At 36.3% G+C, this 23,531-nt stretch overlaps 1 protein-coding gene across 1 annotated transcript in view; it reads right to left on the bottom strand.

Moving 5' to 3' along the window:
* ARID4B (AT rich interactive domain 4B (RBP1-like)) overlaps window positions 1-23,467 on the bottom strand; it is a 92,833-nt gene extending 69,366 nt beyond the window's left edge. The window contains exon 1 of the mRNA XM_009329222.1: window positions 23,410-23,467. Within this exon, the coding sequence (XP_009327497.1) occupies window positions 23,410-23,415 (6 nt within the window). The 5' untranslated portion in view covers window positions 23,416-23,467. The remainder of the gene's footprint in view (window positions 1-23,409) is intronic.
* Between the last annotated feature and the right edge of the window lie 64 nt (window positions 23,468-23,531).

Here is a 23,531-nt window from a genome sequence, read left to right as displayed (position 1 = left end):
CCAAAGTCATTCAATAGGGCTTCAGAAACTTTTGGGGCAATGAAGGCTTGAAAAGACTCGATTTTCAAAAATAGCATAATTTTTTGGAAAACAAAAGTAAATCCAACATCTCCTAGACAAGTTCTGAAGAGCTGTTTTCATGAAAACAGGTGAAAAAAACACAAAGAAACCATTAAAAAACTTTCTCCCCAATTACTAAGATATTGAACTTAAATAAAGATTATTACCTTAAATATTTTCAAACTGCAGTAAGTTCCACCCAATAGCAGAGATCTGCCCACACACTGCAGAATCAATCTCTTAATAAACAAAATTACTGAGTGTAATTAAGAGTGTAAGATTTTGCTTACAGCTCAACCTGCTTGTGGTTAGGAGGACATTCAACTTTACAGTAATAGCAAACACCTTCAGGAAAAAACTATTACTATAGCACATTTAATATACCCAATTTGGCAGATAATAATATGTTTATAGCTGATTTCAAATACACTCCTCGTGTATTTTCAGAAGTTTCTCATCTTTGTCGCTGTCACTCTGAAACCTCTCTACAAACCCTATGTTACTGAGGCACAAACTCCTCAAAGACAAATGCAGTATCTGAAAGAAAGATTGAAGCCCAGAAGGTAACTCCTTTAAAAAAGTAAATCCACTGGCCCATCTTCCACCTCCCAGAAACAAGAACATCGCAACAAGAAACAGGACGAATTTTTCTGGAAACTTGCAAACTACAACATAGAGTGAAGGGCAGTGATGTTTTTCATATGAAAAGGCTATTACATGAAAGCCCAAGAGTAAGAGTGCGCTTTGGGCAAATTTTCTTCTGGCTGAAAAATCAGATTTTGGCTTGGTTTTGTTACTGTTGTACATTTCAGAGAAAGGCAATACTAATAATTTTGAAGTTTCTGAAGGAAAATGGTTCAATGTTATCCACATTTTGCCCACCAATCAAAATTATGGTAGGAACACCATGATCAAACTGAAGATTTCTAAATTGAAAAAGGACGGGGGGGGGCTTCTTGTAATGAAACCTATTTCAAGTTTGAACTGAAAATCTACAGGAAGTTTCAAATAACACCTCACCAGTCTTGTAAACAAACATTATACAGCATGTAATTGTGGCAAAAAGTTTTTGTTCCCTTTTTTCTCTCTCCTCCCCCCGCAAAGTTGGAAGTTAACAGAACCTCATGGACAGATGTCTGGAAGTACTAAACCAACTTCTGATAGCTTTAGCGTTCTCTACAGGTGCAAAGGGGCTATTTTCTTTATTTCAAATTACTCAGCTAGAACAGTTCAATGCCTAGCCTATTTAAAGTTCTTAAAGACTTGAAAAGGTGCAAAAGCTGATTTTCCTCTCTGAATAAAAATGAGCTACGTGGAAAATATTTACAGGTTCTAAGATCATGAAGGACCAAGTGACCCAAAACAAGAGGTTCAATTCAGTAACCACAGGTAATACTTCCTTTATTGAATGTATCTGTTTTAAATGCAAAATGGATTTTCATTATTTTTACTTATCTGTGTAAAGCTGAATTTGTATGGAACTAGTAATCCCATTACTTTTTTTTAATTTTTGTTTTTTGAACTATGCTAAGTTGATGGATACAGAATTATAAAAATATTTTAACTCTACTCAGAAAATGAGAAATATTTCAAAGAAAAAGATTTAAAAGTCAGTCTATCCTAATCATTGTCAACAAGCAACTTGATTCTCCATCCAGAAATTTACTGAGTAGTGTAATTTCCAAACAGTCAAACTGTAATTACCTCATTTCCTATTCAAAACAGCAAATCCAGAAAGGTGACTCTGCTTAAAAAATACAGTATTTAGATTATTCCCCCCACCACCACCACACTGAATAAAACCTACTGAATTCTGATTCTGTTCCTAATTTGGTCACAGACTTCCTGCACAACGATGCAGCCCAGCAGGCATGTACCAACTTTCAAGTCTGCAGAATGGGGCTAATGCATATCTTACTCAAAGGCGAGTAGGCATTTGATGTTTCTCTAGTACTTTGAGACCTAAGAATGGAAATCTGTGTTCTTCCTATCAGTGTAGCATATCACTCTATAAAATGTTTTATTTAATCAAACACCCCAGAACTGCTGATCAGTCTCTCTAAAAATAATGCCAATTCTTTACAATTCCTTCTGTAGGTCTCTTCTCTTGTTCTGTATTGTTGAAAGACCACATGAAGGAAAAATTATTTTGAATGCCTGCTCCTGCTGTTTATCCCCCTGAATATAAAATCTTTTTTGAAGTCAATCATTGCCATAGCTACCAGATCGCAATTTTTCTGTAAGGTTTAACCAAATATTCAAACTATTTAGCATTATAGTTTAGTACCGCAAACAGTGCATCTTCATTAATTTTGGTCAGACTTTTTTTGTATGTTCCAAGTGAAGTCTGAACATGAAGTTTCTACGTATGTACAGATAAAAAAGTAATAATTAAATTGAAATAAGGAGCTTCTCAATGAAGACTTCTCTTCTAGTCACAGATATTTGAAAGACTTCTTTCAGATTTCATGTGTTTACTGCAAGAACCAAAATGCATTCAAATATGAAGAATTTTAAGCCAAAAAAAGGAAGCAATCAATAATGTGTTTGTTATTAGAGGGTAAAATAATTTAGTAAAAAAGATGTCCTTGATACCTATTTTCCACTTGAAAATAAGTTAGATTAAATCTTTCCCTTGACAAACACTCCTTTTTCCAACTAAAAGCTTCAGATAATGCTTAGGAGCATTATTTAAATTATTAGGTCTGGATAACTTGCCTCAGTTTTAAAAGTGTGCCACAATTCTGCCTAGAGATGCTGCTTATGCTATGAAAAACTCGGGATGTTTCAAAGCACTGAAAACAATGATATGATAATGATATGCTTGTGTTTCAAATGGATTGGAACAAAGATTATTTGATAGTTTAATCAAACAAACCAGTCCAGGCTGTTCCTAAGCAAAATAATGAAGTGACTAATATAGGACTATGTGAAGTCTGAAAAATCAACAGTCAATGAAATCTCAAGAGAAAAAGAACCACTGTTTTTAAAACAATTTGATAATTCTTTGGCAATATTTCTAGTTCTAGTCAAAGATCATTTAATGCTTGTTTTCTTTTTAAGTTCTAAAAAAAAGAATCAGTATAATAGTATACAGAACAGGAAAATCTATATATGTGAGAGGAATTGTATTCTACAGCAAATCTGTTCTAGATAACTGATAAAAATACTGTCATTTTTGTTGGCAGAAAGGGATAACAATATTTTTAGACACTAAAACTGATAGCAAGAACAGAAATGGTGAGTAGAAATTAAAATCAGATCATTATCTAAGAATGTTGGTTTTTTTCACTGAAATTGTAGCTTATTAAGCTTCTGTTATAATTTATTTTTAAAACTATTTTCTGTTGTGTAAAACTTCAGAAGCAAATTCATACCAAGTTGAAAAACTGAACCTTAAAAAAAAAAAACCACAAAAACAAAACAAACCATAAACCATGACTGCCTTTTCTGCAAATACAAAAGAAAATTTCTTGCCTTGCTTTACTTCCATACTTAGTACAACACTTTCTAAACTAATTATTGGGAAGGAAAAGGGGGATGATTTATTTTTATACCTAGACTAGAACAGAAAGATAAAGCTGAACAGATGACATACAATCAAAATCCCCCAGCAGAATGAGATTTCTTAAACGTTGACCCAAGTCAATTCACTAACAACAGCTATGATTTTCAAGTCTTATAATGTTTAAATATGTATTGATAAAATTATATTCTGAAATTCTAAGCATTTATTTTAGGACGGTATTTTGTATACTTGTATGAAATCATGACTGTAGCTGATCTGTAACTTAATATAAAGGACTTTTTTTTTAATATCATATTAAAAATATAACAGAGTAACACAATAAAATATATTATTACTCCGGTAAAAATCATGTGTAGCCTTTGGATTTGGTTTTTGCTACTGTTGCCAACTAGGAGAACGATGGGGGAGTACTAAAAGTAATGTCAAAGCTACATGCAACTGTCAACTAATATGAAACAAAAAAATGTAAATACAAAACAAAGTGAAAATACAGCATTTTTCTTATTGATTAAGAATCAATCCCTCCTAAAGACAGACTTTTTAGTAAATTAAGCACAACCGATCTACACGTCAAAGCTATGCACAAATCCAAGCATTCAGAAACTAAGACTATGTGCACTGTGGTTCTAGAGACAAGATTTGTTTGCAGTAGATAGCCAACTGTACACAAGAGTCTACTGAAAGCACAGTAGTATATTATAGCTAACGCCATACAGCAACACGAGAAATTTTAGGCAGGAGAAGGGATTTTTAACTCTGCTATAGCCCCTCAACTGCTGTCTAGTCATTCAGTATAAAACTGCTGGCTAGGGACAAGACGTGCAGAAAGAACTATGAAAATGAGTTCAGAAAATACCTACAAAGAGACTGAAATAACTTAATCTAACCACTTCATCAAAGATTCAATTAGGATGGATGATATTCCTGGGAAAAACAAACAAAAAACTTAATTACACATAAAAGGTTATCAAGGCCATTCCTCTCGGTAGGATCATTTCAGCTGTATTATTCATAACAGATGTCTGTTATATCTGTTCTTAAATTCAGGAGTGAATATTCCACACTCTCTGCATGCAACATATTCCAGTGCTTACAGAGTTTTCCATAGTATCTCATCTAAATATTCCTCGCTGCTGTTATTTCTTATCAATACTGCACATGGAGACCAGCATGCTTCTGCTTTGCAGCCTTCAAGAGATGCAACTGCTTAGAGTAATCTCATCTCTAAAAGAAAAACCAAAACCAAAACACACCCAAACAAGTTACTGTGTAAATTTTACCTACAGGCCATATTTTTAAGACACCCTGTATTTCTAATTGCTTTCCTCTGGAGTTTAATTTAATTACCTCACATATTTCTTCAAGTTGGTGCCCAAAAATGGACACAGGTATGGCCTAATTGATTGCGAGAGAAGCAAACAGATTATTTCACACAGTTTTCAAATAATACTTTAACATTCCGGCATGACATTCGCCTTTTTGGCACGATTATGACACTGCCTCACGTTCCATTTATTTTTTTGGCTATTTTTCCCCAAGAACTGCCCCCCCAGAGGAGGAGGAAGTAGCATGCAGCACATTCCATTTTCAATAGCAGCGACCTGTTAATGTGGCACATACCATACCATGAAACTCTAGCAAGTGTGCTGACTGTTGATGGCTCCCCAGCTTAGCCTGTTGGCTGTCTTCAATCCCAGATGCTAAAACCTTAGATTAAAAGGCAGCTAGTGCAAAGGTCTCAATTCTACGTCAGGGAATCTTGGCTTTTTGAATAAAGCACCTGTCTCACTCCTCCATAGGACCTGGACTACTGCAAATCTGTAACATGAACCACCTTAAAGGAAATGGGATGCCTGAACGAGTCATAGGTGCTCGCAGATAGGTCCTGTGCTAACCATCCAACAGATTCTACCCTACTTCATAGAGCGCTCTTACCTGACTAATTCTCTTTCTACCCAGCAGACAGAACATCCAGTGCCACGTGCCTGCATGTTCATAATACACAGGAGATGTCTGCAGTGCCATCACTCGTACTGAGAAGTATCACAAACACCTGCAGGTTAGCTAGCTACAGCCCTTCACCGGATTTGGCCTATAGTGTCAGACTGAAGTGCTCTTTCATTGAGTAGGAAAGAAACAATATTGCAAGGTTCTTTAATCTTGAAGTCTAGGGCATTAAAAAAAATCCCATGGCTTCAGGATGAGCAGAGCTTTTACGTTTAAAAAAAGGATGTTAATATTCCGTGTAACTAGTTACTTCAAGAGATCATAAGGGTTGAAATAAATATTCCATCTCTCCGAGGCTTTAAATCAACAGTTTTACTAAATACACATTAAAGGAACGATCAAGCAAAGTTCGAAGTAGTAGTTCAGACTAAGCCTAATCTGGCTATAGGTATTCACACTCAAATTCTGAATCAACAAGGAACTCCCACAATTAAAATAAAATATCATGACAAAGGCAGCTACAGAACAGAAAAGACTTCTGAAGAATTAGCTGCACTTTTCAAGATTCTGTAAATTATCCCATGTACTAAATAGCCAATCAAAGTGATCAGGAAAACCACTCTATCCTTTTCCAGCAAAAGAAATACCAGCTTTACTACTTCTGATATGTGCTGATGTGTGTCAAAACTCATTCTTCCACCCCCAGGCACTTGTGTGATGTCTCGGACAGACAGGAAGTATGCACATGGTTTCATCTCTGGTTAGAGCTCAACTTACTTATCATAATACTAATTTTAAAAATACACTGTACACAACTGTGCTCAGCAACAATCTGTTCACTTCTTTAGTTTTAAAAGCTCAACTGTTGCAGTCAGTCCTCACTTCCTCTCAACAACTTATCTAGGCCAAAGCTGGCTGCCTTGTCCTCATATTCATTGCTCTGAAATCCTGCAATCTTGTGGCTATTACAGCTGTGGTTTTTTTAGCCTCAAAGGCATCCCATTATAATGGATTAGAATTTCATAACACATTTTTCTTAGTACTTACAGAAAAACTGGTAACATAGCTTGTAGTTAATACAGTTGCTTATTAGATTTCTGAAATGGCGATATTCATAATGCTTTATCTGTTAAAAGGAACAGATGGAATAAGCCCTTTAGTTAAATTCAGAAGGGGAAGAAGAAAAATGGGGGCTATTTAAAGAAAAAGGAATCTGATTTTAAGTGAGAAATTACTAACAAACACAGTTTCTGCTGTATTCACAACCCAAAATACACAACTACCTGTGTAAGCGTCAAAATATGAATTTGTCTTGTGTAGAACTGTATGAGCTGACAAAATAAATAGCAAGAAGCAAAGCATCACAACAGCCCTGAATGCTACAGAACCAACAGGAAACTTCTAAAAACTTAAGTGCTTTAAGACCTAACTGGTACAATAAGTATACGGCTTCTTTATGCTAGAAATCTAATCCAACAGAACTGTTCTGAATGCAAGTCACATTCATTTACTTGTTTTTTCCTGGTAACTTCGAATGATCGTCAGGATGCAGTTTTGATCATTATGCAAAGTTAGAAAACCAGTCTAGTAAAAAGGGTTGAACCAATTCAGTCCTTTAAGAATAAAGCCAGGAATGCTAGGATAAATATTCTAAGATCTCGGTCTACCTGCAGAAAACAAAACAACGTAGACATCAAAAATAAATCAAGTAAAATGGGTTTGAACAATCCAAGTTGGTGACAGACACTACCTACTGCCAACAGTAGTTCTTCATTTCTGAAACTGGTGGGGGGGGGGGGGGGGGGAGTGGGAGGTCTGTGGTGCTACAGGATCACCACCAACAGTTAGAGATGGTGTGTTCTTTCATGTTTCTTTTGTGAGTTGAATTAACAACTCAGGAGCATACAAGCAGAAGGCCTTGGCTCTCCAAACTCAAATCTACATGAACGATGCCTCTCCTTGTCCATCCTCTCCCTGTCCGTCCTCCCTTTTGCATCAGTTCTGGTATGCCTTTGATTAAAGGCTAAAGTGATTCAACTCACCAATTCAACAAATAGCTGTTTGTTTCTGTTACTTTTGCTGAACTAGTTTTCTTCCACTTTAGTGAGTTGAATCATTTCACTGTAAGATCAAACACCAGAGTTAACAAAGTAGAAGAGGAGAATCAATGGGTAAACTGGCAGTCTGCCTCAAACTACAACATGAAGTAGAATTCCATAATCATTGTCTAGAATTTGTAAGGTTCTTACAAAAAATACAGAAAATTCAAAAACTAGAAAATATTCCTCTTGTCTTCCCCACCATTTAGTTTTCTATATTTACCTTTTCATTGCACACTCTAGTTTTCTAACTTCTTTTTTTCCAAATTCTAAAAATTAAATGTATGAAGCCCCTAGCTGGATAAGGAAGATGATGTTTACCATGCTACTTGATTTTTTTTTTTTTTTAAATAACTAGATAATCAAGCTAACTATCTCTTCTTCAAATGATACTTTAAACTCAGTTTCATCCCTCAACACAAGTCAGAGATCCGGGCATCTAACAAACAGCTTTCAGTCCAACATCTCCACTAAATCCCTGAAGTGGCTTTAAACTGGCTGAAAGCACTTCAGTACTGGAGTATATGCAAGGTCAAATGCAAGTTTGTATTCAAAGTCTAATCTACTTGGATAGCACTCAAAAAAACAGTTTATGTTACATTTTATAACCACTGCACACTATTTGTAAACAAAGCAGGTGTTAGCTTTTCCAGCGAAACATTTTTTTCAGATGAAAAAATATCAATTCAACTGAGCATTCTGTAGGAATAGACTGAGTGTTGATTTTTATAGGAAACTAGCAAAGCACCATTACCACTGTATTACAGAACCAAACAAAATAGGTTTGGGTTTTTTTAATTAATCTGTTTCTGTAAAATAAGAAGTCCAATCTTAAACCAAGAACTAATTTCAAGATGAATTTCAAAAATTTCAGAATTTCCCACAAAATAGAAACTTGGCTTAATTCAATTTATAAATGGGATCAGTCCTGTCAAAAATAACAGTATGTTTGGTTCAACATTCCAGAAAGAGTGACATTTAATGACGTGACTACAGAGAACTTGTACCAAGACAATGACCCAGTGTTGAGACAATCTTTAAATATCCTTGAAGGAGCAGAGATGTACAGTAGAACAAGAAAACTCTCCAGAACCACACAGCTGGACAAGCAAGACTCCTCAGAACAAGTCACTGTCTTGCACAGGGAAGGATAAACCTTAACTCCACTGAGTTTAACAGCAATTGCAGACACTAAAGTGCATTGGACCCTGAAAACCTGAGTTTCAGGTTACATCCATAATGGCAAAGAGATCAAAATACAAGAAAAAATACTCTTTCAATAATCTCATGGTCTTGTATGGATTTAACCTGGGGAGCCTATTAGCACTGTTTGACACAGCACATGCACTCGAAGACATACTACACTTAGAGGAATATGGCTATGCAGACTTCCTTCCCCCTTCACAGAGCCTGACGCTGCTATTAAAAAAATTCAACTGAAGGAAGGCTAAATATCGCTACTAAGATAATTTCAGTCAATTACACCTCTGGCATCTAGTTTCTTCTGCAAAACTCAGACTTGGTGGAGATAGTCATCTAAGTCCCCATTTCAGACTATATTAAATTAAAAGCATATAGCACAAAGGTATCTTACCTACAGAAAAATGTTCTATTCTCTCCACCAACATGCCTTTTACTTTTCTCCTGCTTTTCCAAACAGGTTGTTTTCATCTCAGATAAAGTATAAGGCTCAGATTCACTAAGATCCAAACACAAGCAACAGAACCTGAAGATGCACTTCAGAACGGTCAAACCAGGCTCTCCTTCACTTTCCAGTGGCTTGCTCTGCAAAACTGTCCTCAAATTTCTCTGCTGGCTTCAGCAGATTTAGCATACACAGACCAACAGTCTTTCTTCCTTTCTAGCTCAGTGCCAGCAATAACTTTTAAGATTCTCATTTTGCAAACCAGCCAAACTCAAACATTTTTCACTTGTTTTGGGTTTTGGACGATCTTTGAATTCAACTAGATATACACTAATCCCTAGACTTTTCCTTAGGTTTTAGTGTAAGCAAACCCTTACTTGGAACATTGTGGCAGATCTTCACTCCTGATCTAAACTAGCCTTTTACTCCCAGTCAGTAACCTGCTATTCTTTAGTCTCCAGTTACACAAGAGCTAACAAAACACATCTCATTTGGATAAAACAACTAATACACTAAGAGTGTAATATTTTGGCTTAAAAATAGTTAGCCCTTATATTTGGCTTTCCTGGAATTCGCTATGCCACAATTATGCATTTGAAACAGCTAATATAACAGAATAAAACTGGAATGAAATGCAAAGGCAAGCTAGCCAACAAACTGAACCTTTTAAAGAACTGTAGATAATTTCTAGATATTAAAATATATACGGGGGGGGGGGGGGGGGGGTGTAGATATAAATAAATATCACCCTGACCACTATTGCTTTTGCAGCATAAATTCTGGGAAGTAGAGATTAAAAGTAGTATGATTTATAGGTATATCTATACTGGTCTCTTTGCAATGTATTTGGCATGATACATTCTAGATATATTTTTCAGTGTCCTGCAGATTATCCTTTCCTATGTTTTTTCCCTTTTACACTTAGCAAATACTGAATTTTCTCTCCAAGCTTCCTATGAAGAGGATTCTTCTTCCTAAGAAGCAATTATTTAACATCACATTAGTTAAGATACAAATAGCATACAATAACTATACACATGCAAAACATCAGTAGTACCTTAGGCTTAGTCTAGCAGAGGCTATTTTTTTGTAATGTCTAGAGTACAGTCTTACCATCCTTGAACTGCCTGTAAGTCCTACTACAATACAAATATATATGAGCACAATATCTTCCTTTATAGATATATATAGAGAGATACATCTTTCTATAAAGATATTACATCTTTCAAAAGAGTCAAATAATTCTTCAGCTTCCTCTCCCAGTAAAAAAAAAAAAAGGGGGGGGGGGAAGCATAGGAATTTAAGGTACCCACTACTATTATGTGTGCAAAGAAAGAGGGGAATATATATATGCAAATAAATATAATTACAAAAGGACAGCTGCATTAGACAAGGCTTATTAGACAAGGCTTTTTTCCAAACTTTTCAATGTACTGATTTTCCCCCAAAATTCTAGTGGAGCTACAGGTCCCTGAATAATGAACAGACCTACCAACAACAAGCTTGCTTGTCTTAATTGTATCTTCAGATCTCCTTAAAAGCAGGCTACAGAACCCACAGCACCTGCAGATCACTGGTTGAAAACCACTGCATTAAAGACACTCAGAAGACAGCTTTTGGAGTCAGACACAAGCAAGGTTAAATAGAAGTGAAGTATTAGCACGACTATGCACATACTTGCACTATGCAGAAGCATCCAAGCAGCACTGAAACAGATTCAAATTAGGTTTAGTCTGCCACAACTGTAAGATGGTTGGTTAAGACTACAGAAAGCTCCCAGTCAAGAAGAGCAGACAGGAGATCGGTTAAGACTGTAACTATATAATCCACACAACCAATCATCTGGGCCTCAATAAGAAAAGAACGAACATTATTTTCTGTTAAATCTACTGGTGTTTTCTTACCAGCACCTACTGGGCCACTGTTGACATACATTGTATCTACATCCTTGCAGAATATAGATGCCTTAACTAAGCTGGACACAGGATAGCTAGGGCAGCACAGAAATTAGTACAGCGAGTCATTTACCTGAAAAAACTATGGTAAATCGTAACTCATGCTGAGCTTTGTATTCTGACAAGCAGACTACTTTCATATCAGCATGGGTATCTCTTGCACTGTAAACTTCCCAAGAGAAGCAGCAAGTAAGTGAACCTGAAGTTATCCCAACAAAAATCGCAGTGCTGCTTTTCCAAATCATAGCACAAGGCAACTCATACCTCAAATCAACTTCTGGTTGAGCTACTATGGGTGATGTTAAATTTAAAGAGCCTTGCTATGGCAGAATATTCTATTGAATAAACTTTGTTTTCACTAATGTAATCTTCTGCCAGAAAAACATACACAATTATTTTTCACAGTGCACTTCCCTTTCAGACAGGCAGTTCCTCAAACTCTTGAGTAAATTGTAACTCCTCCCCCCATCCCCCAAGTTGTGGAAAGCCAACAAGATATCTGCATATCCCACTGGCCCCAGATTAATAGACAGAAATGCCAGGACTATGTCTTCTGAAGGAAGACATATGTAACTCAGTACAATTTTACACGGGTAAAAAAAACCCAAAAGCTCTGACTGAAATCCTAAGTCCGTATTTTTTTATTTTTTGTCTTTTTTCCTCATAAAAACTACACTGTTCCTTTAAGAATATTCTTCTACGAGTTAGTTTTACAAGTTCCCTCATTTGTAGGAACACAATTCGTAACTTGTAGAAATCTAACAAATACAAGCACACATACAAATTCCTCTCCCATCTCAACACATTTTCTGAGAATACCACTAACCAAATATTCCTGCATGGTCAGTAGCAAGGGTTTTACAAGAAAATTATTATTTCTCTTTTTTATCCCTCTCCACAACAGCATTCTTCTTCCAGAGTTGTAAGAGTTCAGTATTTAAGCTTTAGGTTTCTGAAAGGAGGTTTGGAGAAAAAAGCTAAATATAATCATTATGGCAATTATCCAAAACAGAGATGCAAGCTTTTCCTGTTCAACTAAGTTGTACTATTTGAAAACCCTTTCAAGAATTTTCCATCAGAAAATACCCATAGCAAACCAAGAATGCAAGCATTAAAAGTAACACAGATATTAAGAAAAGAGAAATAACCAGTTGAAGACAAGTTTAAGAGGAGACTTGTCAAGTGCTGCATAATTATGAATAGTTTTAACATATTTTAGATGTGTGCTACATAGGAAGTAAAAGTGCCACCGTAGTACTATAGGGAATAAGAACAATATACAAGCAGCTAGTTTTCAGCTAGGTTACCTTTCAAAGGTTAAGGAATTAAAGGACCTAAACTACATGTTTCATACCTTTTATCCATTTTAACTACCCAGAATGCTTCAGTTTCTTTGGCTACTCATCACTGCACCTGTTTCCAAAACATCTTCAGCTGGCTTAGCCTGTGACTAATGGCAGCCATTTCCAGGGAGTGGCTATTTAAGGAAAGATCCTTGCTCTGATTCCACAAAACTCTTCAACATATTAAAGAACAGAGAGTAAACTTTTTGAAGTTGCATAGGTGATAGAAGACTCTATTCGCTGCTTTCAAGTGTGCTGAAGCTATTCTGTAAAGCCCAGGGTTTTTTTCTTAAAAGTCTTTAAGCCTCTTATGCTAAAACCTTCATTTTTTAGCCTCTTTTCAAAAAGTAACACTTAGGATTACTAAAGTGGAAAAGTCCATCCAAATTTTACTTGATAGTCTTCTGTACGTCAACAATTCTACTGTTACTTTCCATGCGAAAACATCGTTCTGTTCTCAAAAGTTCAAGAGGCATCCCAAGAGGTCTTGGGTACACAAGACAACACAGCAGTCTCACAATGCCTATCAATAAAATATCAGTCTTTCTGTCAAATCAGCAGGCTACAGTATCGACATATGTCAATGAAATTCTAATTAGTTATATTTTTATGATCAGCATTTTTTCCCTAAGCCTAAGAAGATAATTGAAGAGAAATTCTGAAATACACAGCAGAAAGTATAAATCTAACCTTCCAATACTACCATATGACTCATCAGCCCACCGTAATATTTGCTTTCACAGAAATACTGTGCATCACCACTGCTAGAAGCAGAATACCCAGCTAAATAGTTCACACTGGCCCTTCTAAGCAATTGATGTGTGCCCACATACTCGTTCATGTACTTGGCTGGAATGTTGTTTCAGTGGGCACAAAAGCTGTATTAAGAGAAACTGCCAGACAAAAGAAAAGATGTTGCAGTTTCTTTAAGACTAAGGAGTTTTCTTGTAAACACAGGGTAGTCCCATTTGCAGATGGCATTCAAGTATTGCAGTGTATTTTTTTCTTCCCAAGTTTAATTCTGAGCAAGCGTAGTAAGGATATCCAGCCTCAGCAATAAGATAGCAAAGTTCTGGAACTGTACCTGGATATGTCTGGAATCAAGGTTCTAAAGTTTACCATTTTCTTTTTTTTTTTTTTTTTTTAAATATCTTTCTATGAAGATCATAAAAGCTGATTTGCTTCCTCAAAATTCCAACTAAGTAAATACAACATACACAACTAGAGAAACTTGATCAGGTCAGCTTAAGTATCATGAATGATTTTTATTCCACATAATAGATGCTATGTTTGATATTTATTGTCAGACCATGGTTAAGTTTTTATTACACCATTTCAAATGTTCAATTAAGTGCTTGTTGCACAACAAGTTATTCCAGTCAGAAACAGGTAGGATTGTTCTCTATTTTAATGCAAAGTAGAGTAAGTATAATTTTACTGAACTGAAATCAGAGCTACTGAAGAGATATAAGTAAAAACATTCCACTCGTTTAAAGCTGACATACTACCACTTGAGTTGCTATCTAGATGCTACCAATGCCATGTACATTACCAGTGAAAAAAGTCTGTCAGAGGGAGACATATACCTATCTATCACTGATATACTATCATTATGCTGTCATCAAAAGAGAATTTTTCTTACTATATAGAATGTAACAAAAGCAACTCATTCACCTCACTTGCCTCTAAAAACCTGAATCACCCTACACTAGTTAAGTGTACATATAAATATATACTCTGTATTATCCAAGAAAAGTCAATGTATGAAATAAGAGATTTATTTTAATACAGTGAAATACGTTTAACTTATCAATCCAAACATTTTGGCTAGCATCAGCCAAAGTAAACGGAAATCAGAATATTAGCTCAACAGCCAAAGAATTACCAACAAAGAAAAACTGAATTACTGCAGACAGATATCTAATACACATACTAATACTTTCTGGAACTTAATGTTAAATTATTCCAGGGAACACAGTTAAAACAGCAGCCTCGGCAGCCCAGTTCCAAAATGGATCAAGAATAATAGAATATATTTGAAGTGTGACTCTTTGCAGGTTCCAGCCCATGTATCCAATACTGTCCATCATCAGGTGACATCACTTTTTGTACTACTTGACTTTTAGGAATGTAAAAGCTGCACTAGTGATCTGTAAGTAAAGGAATGAATCGAAGCTTTAATGTCTTTTAAATTGTCCAACAGTGCAGGAAAATAGGCACGAAATTCCACAAAGACACTGCACAGTTACCCAAATCATGTTCTATGGGTAAACGTATGTGGATTGTCATTATAAAGTTCTGAAAGAGCACCTCAGAATAAATCTGCATTCACAAAATGGAGATGACTTAAAGTTGAATTATTGTCTCCATTTTTGTCTCTGTTCCAGGCAGCAAGGTATTGGTACATATCATACTCTAATTTTTAAACTATAGTGCAGTCTTACTTACGCTAAAGTACTTCACTATCTCCCTTGATGCACATCTAGCATGACAACCTTCTAAAGAAATTAAAGTGGAAATTTATAAAATTATTGCTGTTTTCAAAAATGCTTTTATATTTATGGAAGCACAAAGATTAAGAATTATATGTATTTTATTTCTAAGTTTAATGATGTAATTTGCAGTAACATTCATTTAATATTACAGCAACATCTGTTTTTCAACAAGCAGTGCAGCAAAACAAGTTAAAAAGTGAAAACACATATTCCATTAGAAATTCCTGAATTCTGAAATGCTGGTATAACATGTACTCCTTTCCAAAATGTTGCAACCCCTTATTATTTCTCCCAGGAAAAGAAGTTACGTTAACCTAAGTGTCACAGCATTAACAAAAAGATTAACTTTTTTCACTTAAACACTCATACAAGATATTGGAAAGTCTATCTTCCACCATAATAAATTAATTTGAAGCATTCTTTGTGATCTTAGAAGAATGTATTCTGCATTTATCTTTAAGAAAACATGAAGTGGACTATTTTAAATGTACAAATAAGAGATTCAGCACTTGCAATCTGCTGTTGAGAGGATAGCTGAGAATCTGAAGAAAAAAAATTATCACAGTGGATCAGGTTGCCCTGCCACAAATTGAAACACTTTTTTTTCAGATCAGAAAAGAATGTGAAAAAACAAACAAACAAAAAAATTGCTCCCTATTACAGTATTTATTACCAGCTGAAGCCTTGCATCAGATACACTGGGTTCTGAATTTTGCTGAAGTCAAATCCCATTTCCTTAGAAGGACAGTGTAAACAATGAACAATAATAAGTTAGAAGGGCATCTAAGAGGGAAAAGGGAAAGGATCCCAGACAAAAGCTCAATGAGAACCCCAGTTCTTGGAAAGGAAAATAACAAATGTCATCCAAATTTTTGCATTAAGTTTCTGGTAATAAGCAGAAAGTGTCATACACCTTACTCTACCGTCTCCCACTGGCATTAACTCCTGACTGTCATCATATCTCCACTAATCTACCCATAAATATATGGGCCTTCTTAACATACAAAGAATCAAAAGCTTAACTTCTATTCCCTTTGATTTCCTTATCAAAGTAAGAGTGATATAATTTCTCCCCAAATTACCATTTCCTACTGTTTTAATTTAGAATAAAGGTAGCACAATTGCTTAATTCTTCCACCCATTGGTAAAAATACCTATTGTCAGAATGTATTAACATAAGTATTAGTTACACGAAGATTGTCACCTTTATAGGATAGAAATCTAATATTTATAAATATTTTTCTGCAGAAAACTGTAATGCCAATTGTTTCTCTAGTTTAGGGGGGAAAAGACATTATTGTTAATGGTATTCTTTCCAAGTATTGAATAAGAACTTGGGGGAGGCGGGGAAGCAAAGCTTATGTTGGCCTCCTTAAAAATACTTAAAATACTTTCTTTTTTGTGACTAATACCATCTCTTCTTTAAAACCTCTCCATCTTTTGAACTTGAAATCAATGTTTATCATATCAAAAATTAAATTTTATTCGTCACCTTCAAGGCACAGCATCAATTCCATTTAAACTTTTCACTCAACACCATCTAGAAAACATGGACTTCAAACCTACAGAAAAATGCAGTGTTCTAGCTAGTAAGCAAGCCTAGAAAAACCTCTATGGCAATTTCACGTGTACACAGTTTACAAATTGTTTAGCCTAATGACTGCAAACTGCTAACTTGGCAGAGGGATGAGGAAGAATAAGCCATTTAAACCAATCCAAATCAGTCTTGGTGCACTCCTGCTTTCTTCTCCTTCCTTCCTCTGCCCCAACAGTAGGGATCAGCCAGGTCAGGGTCTGGCTGCAACTGAAGAGTATATATATCTGATTGTTGTTGAGTTAATTTCAGTTTGATTCAGTCCACCCTGGGACCACACAAATGGACTGCTGGCACAAAAGACAAGCATGAACAGCCAGGAGTGGAAGAAGGAGACAAGACCGCATTCTTCCATGACCATTCAAGCTTATTTTGACAAACTACTTATGATACCAAATCCTATGCTGTAGGTTGTTGGGGGACAAACCAACAGATTAAACCATGAGAAGAACAGCGCACTCACTCTTCTGCCCAAGAACAGTGTTATTCAACAGTTTAGTCCAACCTGGGTGATCTGCTCTGCAACAGAGCTCTATAGATGTTTGCATTCACGCTTAGCTTAAATGACAACTGACGAATGCTCTCTCTAAATAGCGTACTCCTTAAGGTGATCTGCAGAAGTCACCATCAAAAACTATGTAATTTGGGAGTTTTAGATGCTTAAAGGTCTTTTCTTTGGCGTACTGACTACCCTCTCCACTCCAGAGCACATACAGGCTCAAAGACAACAGCAATGGGAGCAAGTAACTCCAAGTTAACTGGAGATGACTACTGCTTTTACTCACAGTAAGGAAAATGTCTTCTCATAGTTAGGTACTACAATGTTTCTGCTTAGCTTGTAAGAAAAATCTTCTTCATAGTGCTCCCCACAGGTTCAGGAAACCCCAAAATAGTACTCAACATTCAATTAATTAATATACACTCACTCAGGAAGTCACTGTCACACAGTGGTCGCACATAATGCAGGCGAGTCACCTCAGTCCTAGTTTTCGACAGGTAACTCAGCAACACCCTCCACCACCCTGCTCTGGCAGTCTCACAGCTGCCTTTCCAGAGCTTGCTTACAAACACTTCTTGCTAAACAGGTCATGACTGCTTTATATGCTGCCTTCCAAGCCAAAAAAAAAAAAAAAAAAAAAAAAAAAGCACAATAGTGCTTTATTGAATTTCTTCCCTGGTTCAAACTAATCTTCAGAAGGAAAATAGATGTCTTGTCAAGTATAGAATATCAAAGTGGCTTGCTGCCTTTTCCATACGTGAGTTCCCTGAAATATCCTCTCATCTGGTCACCCCATGTTAACAGAAAAAAAGAACAAAAAAACCCCCAAAACCCAACCACCCAGATTTACGACTTTCCATCAAAACCTTTTAAAATAATTATTCTAACTCTTATTAAATCACTAACTTTTAGTTTACGCATAGGGCTAAACAGTTTTCCTTAGATCCCTGGAGGCCTTCTGAAATCTTCTAAAGTCTTTAAAAATCCATTCCATGCACACATAAGCAAATATCCAGTGAGTGGTAGTAAGGCACAGTAACTGGACAACACTGGAAGGGCTAAATAGGAAAGGCAGAAAAGAAGTATTTGTTACTGAAGCACATCAACTAAAAAGCAAGCAGCCATACAAGCCCTGACTTACCACCATTTCTCAACTGTGACCTGAATCATACTTAAGGCAAAAACAGTTCAAGATCCATGTTTATTCAGATTTGTACATCTGTAAAAACAGCTGAAGTGCCTATTATAGTAAGTAGAACTGCAGAGAACCTACTATTGCATTTCACAACAGGTGAAATATTCATACTTTCAAGTACGAACCGATAAATAATCTAGCCTATTATAAAAGCATATATTTCTAAGGAAAATGTGTGTATCTGTAGGATTTAAACAAAAATTTGAAACCAATTTGTGACAATGGTATCATTGCCACCTTTCTTGAAGTTGGCCCTCTTTTTTCAGTTTACACGACCAGCGAAGCATTCGGATTAAGAATTTGACAGTGATTGTAAAGCTTAATACCTAAAAATCATTGCATTTTGTTTCAAAAGACTTCTCAACTACAACACAGAATTTCTTCGAAAACACAGACACGCAACGTGTATCACAGCATGCTTCTGCACTACGTGTATACAATACTTGTTTCAGATTACAAAGTGAACTGAATAACCATCTCAAAGTGTTCTAGTCAAGATATGCATATTCATTATTCTGTCTACTAACATTTTCCTTAGACACTATCCCGATACAATAGTCATGCTGCTGTGAGAGCATCGATCCAAAAATCCTTCACCAACTTTGAAGATAATAATACAGGCAACTTAACTTTTCTAATGCTCATAGTTTATTACAACTTTAGTATTCTCAGTCTAACACAGCCTTTTTTCCACTAGGTGGTCTAATTAACTTTGAGTCCTTATCAACACACTCAACTACTGAATAGTCACATACTTAACATGCAGATTTAAGTTCAAGACTTCCATGTTGTTTAGCCACTGTAAAATATACTAAGATTGGCATTTCAAAAGTGCAAATAATCAATTTCAAAATAACATAGATTATTCCAACATGACTTGTAATTGCTTGGTGCAAGTGGTGTTTGCTTTCCTTTCTACATAATTATGCAAGCATGAGGAAGTCAATAACTGCCTCTGATCACTTGTTCAAACTGGAACATCAGGACAGAATTTAAGAAAATCATTTTTCATAATGCAAAAACAAATGACAGGGGGAAACCACCTCTTAACACTTACCTGTTCTCATCCCTCTAGCACTAAACCTATTCTAATGGTACTCTTCCTTTATAAATCTCCATTTGTCCTGTAATTCAAATAGTTAACCAGAAAGTGAAAGGTCACTACATTCCATGACTGGTTTCCAGCCTGCATAAGAGCAATAGGACTTTCAGCTGACTTGTGCTTGAAGTTGGAAATTAGTGACTGAAAAGTTTACTAGATATTTCACTTTTGTCCTCTGTCGTACTGGTAGAGAACACGAGCAACAGACTAACTGGCTTTAAGGGAAAGCAGTTACAGCATCAGTGTGCACCAGTGATCTCTGTGGATAGCTAGAGAGGTCACTAGGAAAGACTACTGAAACTAAAATGTAAATTCAGGATGAATTAAAAACAAAACAAAAATCCACCATGAACTATACACACGGCTTCCTTAATTTGTTAGTGTGGCAGCTTTGAGCAAGCACTCAGGAACATCTAAGGCTACCAAATAGAAATATCTACAACCATTAAATGTTTCATATTTTACGGACTGAAAAACATTAACATGCAAATAGCATCAAAGCATTTAAACAATCATTTCAGATCACTTAATTCACAGTGCATTGCTCTAGCTTCTGAGACATCCACTATTTTTATCTCCAGTCAGCAGTGAACTTTTTAACTACAGTGGGTATATTACCCTCATTCACATATTTAAATATCAAGCAAATGCCACGATACATATTAAAAATCTCAGGAGCATTTACAATAGTTCTTAGTACAAATCATTGGTGAAACTGAGCTTGTGTTTATTTCTTTCTTTAAAAGCAGAGACTCTGTTTTCCTGGAGTTTATTTTCTGACTTTGGGGAAAAAATAAAAACAAACTATAATAATGTTTTTATATATATTGCTGCCTACTTAGTAGGTAGTAATTTGGTGGCACACAATTAGTTTTTAAATAATCAAACAGATTCTACGTGCTTCCGAAGCACACTTAATGCGAAAAGACCTTATGCAGAAGGTGCTAAGTTAAACAAACAAAAAAAAAACTTCACTACCACATACGAATCATCTTAGCCATTATCTATACAACTGTATTAACTACTATCAGAGGTCATTCAACACAGGAAAAAGCCTGATGTAGTAGAACATGACAATAATGAGCACGATTATGCCAAGACTTGAATAGTTCTTATAAGACATTTCAAGATATTTCAAGACTGCCTTCAAGTGGTCTTTGCAGTCCATGGGAAGACTACTTGATAGGCTGAAGTTACTAGTTTATACAAGGGACTTTATTTACTTGGATTAAGTCAGGTTATTGCGGGGAGAACAATTATGCCAACATCTTTGGAGGTGGTAATCTCTTAGCAGGCAGCACACCTCTCTTGTCTCAGAGGGTTCCGAAATGCAAGAGCATGAGTGACTTACAGCTTTCTATCAATATGACTTGGCGCTCTTCCTAAATATACCTCCCTGTGTTTTACAAAGAATGATAAACATTCTATCCGTACTACACAGATGGGAAAAATGAGTCAGTAAAGCTAAATGAATTGTTCAAGTTCACCCAAAGAGACAAAGATACTGACAAGGAATCCAGTTCTAACGCTCTAAGCACCAGAATACACAACCCTCTGCACCTGAAAGAATGACCAAGGCATAAATCAAAACAGAGGCCTCAATCATGCAGTCAGCAGCAAGTCTGCAGTCAGCAGACTCAAAGTAAGACTAGGCCTTAAAGCATTAAATCCTCTACATGCTGAAGTGTCCTTGAGGCATACTCTTTCAATAACTTACAAAATAAATGCACACAAATATACAGTCATATTGATCTAGTATAGTCAATGTTACCTTGTGGTGATACAAACAGAAAGCTAATAATTCTCTTAAGCACTCTCCCTTACTGCTTCTTATTGGACTAACTTGTATCCTTGTAAACTTGGAAAATAAATTACAAATTTAAGCCAGGCAGAAAGACTGATGCACTGCATTACTCCTAAAATCTTAAAAAACAGTCTTGGTTAGACTGTTGAATCTTAGAAATTTCTGTTGAGCTACAATTCCATTAAAAGTTTCACTGTAATAACAAAAGCTTCAATGTAATGACTTATAGATTAACCTTACTTAACATTACAGGGCACAGTAAATAAAGTACTGGGAGTTATTGCAAGCATATGCAAGTTTAACGCTACACACACAAATTGCAAAAATTGCAGACTTAAACTTAGCATTTGAACACCCTGGCAGAATTAATCCAGATTTAAAAAATAAATAAAAACGCAATAGTAGCACAAACCTGATCGAAAAATAAGTAAGCTGGGAGGGTTTTTTTTAAATATGGCTCTATTAACAGGTTTCTGTGTTTGCTACTTTCAATTTAAGCATTTGTTAGACGTTCAATTCAGCCTGAAGTGGGTCTCTATCGCTATTCCACAGAACACTTTGCATTCCACTTGTGATCCGACCTCCTCATCCTCCCAACTGTCTATCTACATATTTATATGGCTCTATAACCACAGAATCTGAACCTAATCTCTATGGTAACTGTAAGATTTGTTTACATGGAAAAAGAGTATTAGAAATGCATGTAAATTTAGCTGTCATTTAAATAAGTGTTTTTCCTTCTGGGGGAAAAAAGCTCCCTATACTGCCTCCTATTTCTCTTGCTTCCATCTCCTGCATCCCCACCAGGCAATGAGCCACATTTGGAAAGCTCCGTTATCATACTACTTCAACAGCCTGTTGTTGTAAATTCATAGTTTACTTTTAATGAGAAAGATGTGTGCAGTATTTTAGATCTTAACACTTGTTAAAGAAAGATCATAGGGAGGGCAATTAAAACACGATTTTTTAAAAGATACTGTCATTAAGTCACCAAAGTAAAGAAAACACGCTAAACCTTTAACAGCTATACAAAAAGACTCAGTTTGCTGCTCAGCAACTCAGATCAATCTAAAAATTAAAACAGTCCATATCATTTACCATTTCCAGCAGTGAATATAGTACTAAGTACACATTTTACGTAATACTCATTCACAGACAGTAGGCACAACTCTGATAGTGCAAGACCCCACACACAGACTGCTCTTTTTTATTAATAAATACCAAAGAAATGATGTATCACAGGTTTGTAACAATTATTTTTTATACGATTTACAGTATTCTGAAATGAGATTTACTGCAGCTCAGCAGGACTGGGAGCTGAATTACATGGGGGTCCTAGTAACATGAATGGCAGTTTTGAGTGAGACATATCAGCAAAATGATTAAAAAAACTAACCAACCCAGTTGTTAAAAACTACTTTTAGGTACACAGATCTTTGCCACACATAGAAGAAGTCATTCTACTCCACCGATACAGGTTTTTTTCTATAAAACTTGCATAATATATTGGAAATAAATAGTCTAGAAAGGCCTAAGAGAAGAAAAATGAGTGACGATGAGGTATGTGAATACCACGCAGGACTGAGAAGAAAATTAGAACCTGTTTGAAAATCTTTCTGCACCTTACAGCAATCATTTCACTGCAGAGAATCTCTTACATGCACCCTCCCTGATCATATCAAGATTATTCATTCAACAAAACTCCTATTAACAAATAGAAAGTAAGAAAATCTACCATTTACCCCCTATTCAAGTAAACACGGTTGTATAGCCAGCATTACCCCTGCAACGTTACTTTCTCAAGCAGGGTGACTGTCCCCTGCTCCTCCATGAAGCAAGCTTAGCCCAGGCAGCCATGTCCTTATTCTCCTACAAACAATGTTTCTGAAGGAGAACAACCCCCGCGCAGCGAACTTACAGTTACCCCCAGCATAACGTGGTGGAGCAAAGCCTGCCCCACCGTCAGCAAACGAGCGAAGGCACCAAAACTCAGCAGTGGGGGCGAAGCAGCCTGCAGTCTGGATCTGCACCAGCACCGAGCCTCGCACCGGGGTCGGGACAGATGGACTGCCAGATAGGACAGCATTTCTCCATGCAACCCTCCCTTCCTTCCCCTCCCAAGCACACAAGCGAGCGTTTTACCTTCATGATGAGCTCAGGCTGCGGTAAAAGCCTCGATAAGGGCTGAGCGGCCGAGGCTGGACCTGGAATTTAAAACAAAGCGCTAAGGCACCGCACCAGCCGCTCGCACCGGGCGCGGGGCA

Source organism: Pygoscelis adeliae, unplaced genomic scaffold (assembly GCF_000699105.1).
Source record: "Pygoscelis adeliae isolate BGI_AS28 unplaced genomic scaffold, ASM69910v1 Scaffold77, whole genome shotgun sequence".
Taxonomy (NCBI): domain Eukaryota; kingdom Metazoa; phylum Chordata; class Aves; order Sphenisciformes; family Spheniscidae; genus Pygoscelis; species Pygoscelis adeliae.
This window is presented reverse-complemented; position numbering and strand designations above follow the sequence as displayed.